Below are 10,301 nucleotides of genomic sequence, written 5' to 3' on the forward strand. Positions count from 1 at the left end.
ACTGAATACTGTATTGCAATGGGCGGAAGATGAGAACATGGATAGCATTGATATTTTGTTGGTACGTCGATTAAGAGAACTCGCTTTTGAAATGAAAATTAAAAGTACTATTCAGAAAAAAATTACCGATTATTATACTTAAATTCTACATATTATAAACATTTTTTTTTTTTGTAATTCATTAGTTTAGTTTTAATTTAAGTTGTTTATTATTCTTATAATTTAAAATGCAATAAATATAAAGATGGTGAAATTAAAAATAAAATCTTAGTCATTTGAGTAGATAATCTTGAGAAACCTCCGGTAATCCGGAAAAATCGGTAATCCGGACGATGCTCGGTCTGAATTCGTCCGGATTATCGAGGCTCTACTGTATATTTATCCATGGACACCACCCAAAAATTACCAATTCCCCATCGAAGAACAAAGGCGGCTGAAATTTCAAATAGATTGGTTAAATCGTTTTTCTTGGCTTGTTTACTCCCAAAAATTGCAAGGTGCCTTGCGTAAATACTGTGAAATATTTGCCAATAACACTGTTGGTAAAAGGACCCATCAAAAATTAGGTGCTTTGATTATAAAACCTTTTACAAAATGGAAGGATGCCATTGAACGTTTTAATCACCATTCAACATCTGAATATCATAAGCTTTCAATCATTCGCTCTGAAGAATTTATTAAAGTAATGGAAAACAAAAAGAGTAATATTGCAAATGAGATAGATACTTCACAAAAAAAACAGGTCATTGAAAATCGAGCTATTCTTCATCCAATAATTCAAACAATAATTTTATGTGGAAAACAAAATATTGCTTTAAGAGGTAATAATGACAGTGGAAAAATATATAATGAAAGTATAGAAACAAATGACGGGAATTTTAGATCTTTATTAAGATTTAAATCATTGGCCGATTCTGTTTTAGACAAACATTTAAAAAACGCTACTTCTTTTGCATCTTATACGAGTCCTAATGTTCAAAATGAAATCATTACTATTTGTGGTAATTTAACAAGAAAATATATTAAAAAATATGAGATATGCAAAATATTTTTCTATTTTAGTAGACGAAAAACAAGACATATCTCGATTAGAACAAATGTCTTTTTGTGTCCGATACGTTGACGGTGTGTCAAACTGTATTATGGAAGATTTTCTTGAATTTTCAATTGTTCACGATATGACTGGTAAAGGATTATCTACTTCTATACTTCAGTTGCTAGAGAAATTCGGACTTGAAATAAATTTCTTGTAGGACAAGGTTATGATGGCGCGGCGTCGATGAGTTGGCAATTCAAAGGCGTTCAGCAATAAAAATCCTGCTTCACATAAATACGAAGTGTCAAATGGTATTAATATACGTAAAACTTTGTTGTTAACTTCAGGATATTCATCTTTAATACTGTTCCAAAATCCTAAAAGTGAATATGAAGAAAATTGCATTCGTAGTGAAGAATCGGATGAAATGTTGATTAATTGTTCCTCTTCTGTAGTTGTGAAATTTGTTGGTGGCTTTTCAGTGAACGGGTCTTTAATCCAATAGTACTGTTTCATTTCTTCTGGGAAATATTTCATGAAATGAGTTTTAAGATTCGTCAGATGCTCTAAAAATATTGTCTTTAAACTCATTGGTAATTCAAGGTCATTCTCTCCAAGAAAATATTTTAAAAGTGGAAAACAAGTGGTTTTGCCATTTTCTTCTGTTAATTTTCTTTTCCATAAGTTGATTTATTTAATAAAAGCAACTATCTTATCGTATAATTGCAGAATATGAGTTTCTTTACCTTGTAAGGAGTGAGTTAAATGAATTAAGTTTTTCAAAAATATCACATAAATAGGCTAATTTTATTACAAAATCACTATCAAAAAACATTTCGCTATTATTATAACCTTCTCCATTTAAATAAGAATAAAATTCTTGTCTAAGTTTGAATACTCTTGAAAGTACATTGCCTTTAGATAGCCATCTAGAATTACAGTAAAACAGTAATGATGTATGTTCTGTTCCCATTTCTTCACACAGTTTTTGAAAAAATCTTGCTTTAACAGGTCTTGTTTTTACATAATTGACTACTTTTATAACTATTTCAAGTACATAATTTAAAGAGCAACTTATATTTTGTGATGCTAAAACCTCTCAATGAATAAGACAATGAGTCCATATCATTTCTGGAGCTTTTTGTCGAATTAAAGCCTGAAGTCCACCGTACTGACCAGACATAGCCGAGCTCCATCTGTACACACGCCCAAACAGTTTTCCCATTTAATATTATTATGATCCATAAAATTATTAGTGATATAAATAAATATGCGTCTTTATTATTATCGGTTGCTTCATCAAGCTGAATCGCGAAATTGTTATTCCTTAATTTATCAATAAGCTGATCATTTATATTATTTGAGATGTCTTGAATTCGCCGACTAATAGTCCAATAGTATTATTAGACAAAGGTATATTTTTAAGTTGGTTTGCAACGTGTTTCGTGTATGGATAAGATAAGATAATCGTTTCTACAAAACTTTTATCGGACATGAAATTGATCTAAAAATAACAATACGTGTAAAATTCCAACCGCGCGCCGCGCCGCCCTTGTTGATTGCTCGCGCCTCCTTTGGGTGGCGCGCCACACAGTTTGGGAACCACTGACTTAGATTATAATAATTATAAAAATAATACATAAATACAAAAACAATTGGGAATATAATATTATAATTATTATTATACCAAATACATCGGGTTTTAATAATTAAAACCCGATGTATTTGGTTTTATTTAGGCAATATTAAAAATTTGGTAAAAATTAAAAGCAATCATATAATAATGAGCCCCTCTCAATATTTTAGGTGGGCCGGCCTAAGGCCGAACACATATTAGGGTGGGCCAGGCACACCCTGGCCCTCCTTTAGCTACGTGCCTGCACGGAGAGTGCCGGATGTACCTGGGCACTCCGTAAAACGTTGTAAAAGGGATCCTACATTCGACAGGTCTCAGAGTAAGGGTCCCGTATTTTAACTGATGTTGTTCGAATTAAATCAATTTTATTCCAAAATATTCGGTAAAAATTAAATGACGTAATAAGAAAAATAAAACTAAATTTTCTAAACGTTTGAGCAAAAACTTAGTACGATAGTATAACAGCTACAATTTATCAGAAACATATGTATCATAAATAATTTAAGCTACCTAAGAAAAATATACAAGATTCAAGGAAAACAAATTCGTTGGGACTTGTATACCACAATATTAAACGAACAATTAAAGTTATTGAATTATTATGTTAAAATCTATTAAATATACCTTTTACACGTTGTGTTAAAATAGGGCTCAAAATTGTAATAAGCACCCGCTTAAATACAGGTCTGCGCTCGCCTATGGTTATACGAAAAGGAAATGGGCAGTCAGGAATCAGTGCGGCAGTGACTTAACCAGGGCCGGCTTTAGCTTTTTCAGCGTTCAGTGCAAGAATTATTTTGGCGATCCTCCATCTTAAACGATATAAAGATATAATTTAAACAAGCAGAATTTTGGGAGCTGGAAGGGGCTCATTATACATATTATAACCTAAGCCTCATTCATAATCAAAAATGTTCTAAATAATTTTTCAAACGTGCATATTTGTTACATATTTGCAAATTATTCAGATAACAATCATAATAATACTTGTTATAATATAGTGATAGTTTATAAAACTGTAATTGTATCTATAAAAGCAGTCGATAAAATAATAAATAATGATAATCAAATTTTTATTGAATCGAATCGTAAATTTTTTTTTCTATCTAGTAAATAATTTGCATCACTAACAGTTGATCAAATTTAATTTTAATTTTGACGCCTTTCACGCGCCCTTCTAATTTTGGCGCCCTGTGCCGTCGCATGCGTCAATCGTATCTAAAGGTGACCCCGGGCTTAACATAGTATAGCTGTCATCATGAGTCCTTCCCGCCGTGCTTCAAAAGTCCCGAAACCGACGACCACCGCTGCACCACGTAGGTATCATTTGGCGTTTCCGTGGTAACGTGTTGCGAATAGAATAATATTATGGCTGATTTTATTCATGTTGTTATAGTGTTTATGTTGATTTATCGATGAAATCACTAATACGATAACGGGCCAATGTGAACATAAATACACTTTCGAGCCAACACGCTACTGTTGTAGCCGCGCTTATTTTCGCGCCGCCGTATTTACTGGCGTGTATTGATGGTTTGTCTTTGAAATCCATAACACATACCGCCTACACTCGCCGGCAAATACATCTGGGGGCTACTGCCGCCGATACCTCGCCTACAACCGATGGATAGCACGGGTTGTTCGGGTGACGACGATGACAAAACGAGGGAAAAAGACAACGAACACCGTGCAATGAAGTAAATAATATGCGTTTGTATATTACGTGCATGCGATTTGTATGACTGTCGACATGGGCTGTTTATTATTATTTTTATTTCCCCGCGATCGACACCGTCAACCACGCTTGCAGTATCGTTAGTCGCCTTTACCGTGTACATAGTCGTAATAACGTGATCGTGTTCGTTTTTTAAATCCACACGGTACAATAATAATTATTGCACGATTTTTTTTTTTCGGCGCAGACCGAAACTGAAATACTCGTTATCGTACTGCCCATCCATGTCTCGGCCGTTGGATTTCAGCGTCAAAGGTCCCGTGCCGATTTACATACATAAAAAACAGAAGGTGCTGACCGGCTGCTCGTACATAGAACTAAAACTACAGAAACACTCAAAGGTGAGTTGTTTTTTTCTCCCATCCACCGGCCTCTACTTCACGATCGGTATAAATTTTATTGTTTAACATACACGCTTTGTCGCAATATAAATTACCCATTCGTCGCACTTGCTACTACCAATCCTTCCTGTTCGCGGTATATCTGGCTACGTACGAACTGAGTCCCAATATAACCTTTTATAACGAGTCGAGTCCCGTGTTGTTTTAAGGTATATACCAATTGAGTCCAGTACAATTTTAGATATAATATTAATTGAGTCCACGATTTAATAATAACTGAGCCCCGTCAAATTAAAAAAAAATAAATAAAAAATTTTCTTCCCATTTCTACAGACTAAGGACTTCCTATAACGAAAAATTCTACAGATATAGTTAAAAATATTTTTATTTTTTAATATTTTATAATATGATAATGTAGGGGATAATATAATATGAATAATTTGTGTATAGTTAAATAGATATAGGTAATAATAAAATAACATTTTTATATTAGTAAAAATGTATGGGGTAAGCATTTTGTAAATTCAAATCTAGTTATTGTGTTTAATTGTAACAGCTGCATTTGATCTCCAATTTCTTTTTCTTTTGAATCATTTATTTTATTAATTATATGAACACTTCTAATTTTCATATAAGTTTTGCATTGTGCATTTAACAAAATGTTTATAAATTAATAAATATTTGGATGGGCTGAATAAAATATATCATTGATTTTCGAATGAAAGGATTCGCAACTATTGGTGGTCCTCACCAATGAATATGTGAATGAGGTCCACATTAATAAGACATAAGTGTAACAATAATATATATTTTAATGCAGCGCGGCATAATTTCCTCTGTCAGGACTCTGGACGGTTGATTTTATATTTTACTTAAAATAATTCTAGGACTCAGTTTGTATACTCCTACAGTTTGTAGGACTCAGTTTCCTATGACTATGTACGAGACAAAAAAAATAAATTTAACAATTAAAAAAAACTCTCAACTTCCTTAAAAATGAAACAATGGAACAATGAAAAACCTACGAGAAGACACAGCGTATAATGTTCTTTCGTTCAAGTAAGTTTGGTAACAGGTCAAAAGCTTACTCTAATGTAAGAGTCAATCTATTTGTCATCTCGTACGTTTTAAGGAAACAACACGTCATGCGGGCATGGTGTTATTTTTTTGATACATTCTTTGATCGATGATGTATACCCAGATAGCATTTTTACGATCATGTAATATAAATAATATACTGCCCAAAGACAACATAACTGGTATGCTCGCTATGTTATAATGAAACGGACACGTGTTGCAGGTGGGCGAGATAACGTTCAGAAACTATTACACAGCCAGCGTGAGCATTTTGCTACTGAGATCCAACACACAGGGTCCGACGGTGGGTTCGAGAAACTGGGAAATAGGCATTAAGAACAGGATTCTAATGAAACAACCACACTGCGAGAACGGCGCTCAAGACTATTTCTCATTGTTTTCCACGGAGGTACTTACCGGCAATGATATATTTAGAAACTTTTATTGGAGGGGGGGGGGTGCCATACCTAATAGTGAAATAATTTTAAAAATTAGTACAAAATGTTCTTTATCAACTTATTTTTAGGTTTTTTATTAACTTATTGAAATCAAACTATTAACAAACTACCATCACAAAATTACTAATTATATTATAAATTCTAGTTTTCGTTTTTTTATTTGCCAAATCATCAATAACTTCATTGGTTTAAAAGTCAAAATCTCGATGAATCGATAGCATGGCAAGGTTATGCCATATCAGCCGATAATTTCCTAACATCAGATTATTTATATACTATGTGTCTGTGAGTGCCGTGCGATCGATTGTTATTATTACTATCCGATTACAATTGAATTATTAGTATAAATATTAATATTTTTTTTTTATTATACTTTAATACTTTACTGAATAAACAAATTAAAATTATTATACTACTAATATGTTTAAAATTTGACGTTTTAAAATTTTTTTTTTTGGGGGGGAACCCCCAGCCCCCCTATAAATACGCCACTGCCTACCGGTGTAATATTCAATATAAAATAATTGTACCCTGCCATGTTTTTGCATTTCCCGTGTTTCGCTTTTGAGACGTATCTAATGATCGCGTTTCATTTCTCGGACGGCATTTTATTATTATTATTAGGTATTTCAATATAGGCTGTTCTACTGCCAACGTTGACCATAAAATGTCTACTTAATCCACTACTGCCCAAACAGTCATGTACGTATAGCAGGGGTGGCCAACTCTAATAGACTTGCGATCGACCGACCAAAAAAAAAAAAAAAGGTTGTTAATAAACAAAAAATATAGGATGTTTCAAAAAGAAAGCAGCATTTAAATCTACCATAAATTAAATTTCTTTATTTTAAAATACATAGCAAATGTATCATTCTCTTCAGGAGAAGATTTAACAGTAAAAAACAATATCTGTATTATTTCCATAAAATTTACCATCACTGGATAATACATTGCTTCATCAAGTTCGTTGAGAATACGACGAATTTCTTACTCAAATTCCAAAACATTTCGAACTTTGTTCTGGTAAACTCGTGACTTAGTGTATCCCCATGAAAAAATCACACGATTTAAAGTCGAAGAAAATGAGAAAGAGTGTTACGATCAACTCTCGATTTTTTTCTGATAATTAATATACAATCATACTTATTGAGTTTTGACCTACTATAGTATTTAACAAAATAAAAAATATCAAATTAGTAATTAATAATTACAAATATTATACCCTCAAACATTTTACGCCCGGGGATGAATCTCCGTCTTCCACTCCTGCGTATAGGTAGACGTGAATGTCCGTAAAAACTAAGGATTAATAGCTTCCCATATTTTATGTCTAACTATTTGCAAAATCTATAATTCAATTATCATAATGTTTATCTTATCTAGTAATATTATATTAACAATATATATATATATTGATATATGTATATATATATAAAGAAAAATAATATATTATTTTTCTTTCAGTATCAAATAATGTTTAATGTTATCGTACGATTCTTTACGAACAAATAATCTTTGAATAACATGCGAGTAGGTATGTAGAAAGAAAACAACTGAAAATGTTTCTATTAACAGTAGATACTGATTCAGATCAAAATCTAACTTCTCATTTAATTATTAACCATATTATAATTTTAAAAGAAAAACCGAAAGAATATTTCCCATCTTTTCCCGTTGATGAATATGATAGGGTGCACAATCATTTTACAGTAACATAAGATGCTAAATCTCACCTAGAATTAGCATAACATCTTTTAGAACTTCACTCTAACCGTTCTTTTAAATTAAAGTATAATGAATAAGTTCATCATATTCGTTCATTTTTTTGAATTTAATTGATACCGAATATTCAATAATAACTAAAAAAGTTATAAATACTTTATTATTACAACATAGCTCTACTAACTTAAGTTTTCTGTCCTCAATAATATTAAAAATAAAAAACGAACGACTTTTATCAATTGAACAAGAAATGTTTATCATCTACTCCTCCTCAAATTGAACTATTGTCAAAGCATCATGCACACTAACATTGTATACATTAAGAAACAAAATTATAATGTAACACTAATTTTATTTTATTTATAACAATTTTTCAATTATTTTATTAATATTGTATATTCCAATTTTTTTTTTTTTAAATAAATAAATAATTTGATTTTCTATGGCACACCCTATGGGAAGAAACAAAAGTTTAAACCTAGAAATAATATTTTGAAGTAGGGACGTATTCATTGACAAAAATAGGATCCTCGAATTCATAGGACTTAAACCTAAAAGTGTTCCAGAATGAAAGCATTGGGGGATTCGACTTCCACCCATTACAAATATATATTGGGGAGGACTCCCTCCAAATTTACGTTCACATTCTTTAACTAAGTATTACATTCGGGCAGGTATGGAATAACGTTTCAAAACTAAAAATCATACTCAGACAACCATCGCCGATGTGTAAGACGTTCCATTTAGAAGAAATCAAACTGTACGCGGACGTGCCGCGTTTTGGAAGACCGTTCTTCGAGGTAAAATAGACATAAATTTCAACCCCGGCGAATTAGATAAAATATTATTATTATTATTACTATAGTGGGCTCTATTGTAATCTGTATCAATATCTTCTCATTTCTAATACTTACGGGATTAAACAAATTGGGAAAAAAGGATGAACTTAATAAGTTCAACTTATATTGATCGCATACTAATTGTAGTCGATTACATTTATTTTTGATAGTCAAAAACTGGTTTTTTAAAAAACTCCCTAAATTCGAAACACTAAGATTTGCAGACGAGTTAATATTAAGGATTTGATGCTTAGTGAAATGTTGTGATGGTTCGTCGAACTGTTATTTTTAAGATAATTGTTACATCCCACTAAAAGCTTGCGATTAACCAAGAACTGTTTGACAGTAAATTAACTTACACAAGGGGATGCCTCACAAAAATGTGTTGTAAGACCGTTATTTACACACAAGGAATTTCTCATTAACATTAAGTTGAGCACTATATTTAATCACTTTTTTTTATTTTGTTAGATTTCTAATTATATTTGTTTTATTTCTAAAGCAAAAACTACCTTTATACCTAATAAACAATACCACAGCAGCTATAACATGGAAACCGAATTCAAAAACAAATGAAATGTCATCCGTATACAAATCAGATATAAATAAGAAAGTTAGTAATGTAAAATTGATTATAAACATATAAAACCTATTATTAAATCATATTATGTTTCAGACACAGTTTGGTTATGTAGTTGAACAAGTGCCAAGCAGTTATGACAGTTCAAAAATAATATAAAATATAAAAACCTTTAGAAAAAGATTTATGTCATCAAACTATAACATAAATATATTTAACACTGATAAATTATAATAAAAACATTTTTATTGCAAAATTATTGTTATGAGATAATAATAATGATTATACTTGAACATTTGAACTATTACATACATATTGAATGAAATAAACATTTTTATGATAAATGACAAAAATAGTTATAAATAATTTTAATAAATGTATCATCAAAATACAAACTGTATAACTTTGCAGACAAAAGACAGCACTTTTTTAAATATCAAACAAAATAAAATGAATATCCTTTTTTCTATTATTATTTTTTAAACTAATAAACACAAAAAATAATTCACAAGAATAGATAAGGAAAAAAAACTTTTATAGCTTTTCAATACATTTTTGAGATTGAAAAATCCCTCAGACTTGCTATTAAATTCGTCATTAAAAATTGCTTTAACGATCACCAAATGAGCTTTACAATGTATCACAGGTTTATCACTTGATAAAAAAAAATAAAAAAAATTCTGTTATATTAAGTTAAATATTTTTAACAATTTGTAACAGTTGATTATTTGAAATTTGCATTTCAAATTAAATAGTTATCCAAAAATAATGTGGTTTTGTAAAATCTTGAATTCAATTTTAAACTATAAATATTACCTATTACACTAATTAGGAGTGGATTGAACTTATAACTAAGATACTGAATTTATAGTATTTA

At 30.8% G+C, this 10,301-nt stretch overlaps 2 protein-coding genes across 2 annotated transcripts in view; both read left to right on the forward strand.

Moving 5' to 3' along the window:
* LOC112685848 overlaps nt 1-1,253 on the forward strand; it is a 3,344-nt gene extending 2,091 nt beyond the window's left edge. Inside the window, exons 3-4 of the mRNA XM_025557872.1 lie at nt 498-1,001; nt 1,063-1,253. Of these exons, the coding sequence (XP_025413657.1) occupies nt 498-1,001; nt 1,063-1,253 (695 nt within the window). The remainder of the gene's footprint in view (nt 1-497; nt 1,002-1,062) is intronic.
* Nucleotides 1,254-4,069: 2,816 nt separating this feature from the next.
* Nucleotides 4,070-9,661, forward strand: LOC112685826. Its single transcript, XM_025557847.1, has 6 exons — nt 4,070-4,369; nt 4,595-4,748; nt 6,049-6,234; nt 8,680-8,805; nt 9,347-9,457; nt 9,521-9,661. The coding sequence occupies exons 1-6, from the start codon at nt 4,296-4,298 to the stop codon at nt 9,581-9,583; spliced, it is 714 nt and encodes a 237-aa protein (XP_025413632.1). The 5' UTR covers nt 4,070-4,295; the 3' UTR covers nt 9,584-9,661.
* Nucleotides 9,662-10,301: the final 640 nt, after the last annotated feature.

Source organism: Sipha flava, unplaced genomic scaffold (genome assembly GCF_003268045.1).
Source record: "Sipha flava isolate LNK unplaced genomic scaffold, YSA_version1 293_pilon_pilon, whole genome shotgun sequence".
NCBI lineage: Eukaryota > Metazoa > Arthropoda > Insecta > Hemiptera > Aphididae > Sipha > Sipha flava.

Excerpts from the sequence above, each read along its gene's own strand:
- LOC112685826 (XM_025557847.1), top strand. The coding sequence starts at position 4,296 with ATGGATAGCACGGGTTGTTCGGGTGACGACGATGACAAAACGAGGGAA. Across the intron at positions 6,235-8,679 it reads TCTCATTGTTTTCCACGGAG|GTATGGAATAACGTTTCAAA; the intron begins GTACTTACCGGC and ends ACATTCGGGCAG. Across the intron at positions 8,806-9,346 it reads TTGGAAGACCGTTCTTCGAG|CAAAAACTACCTTTATACCT; the intron begins GTAAAATAGACA and ends TTATTTCTAAAG.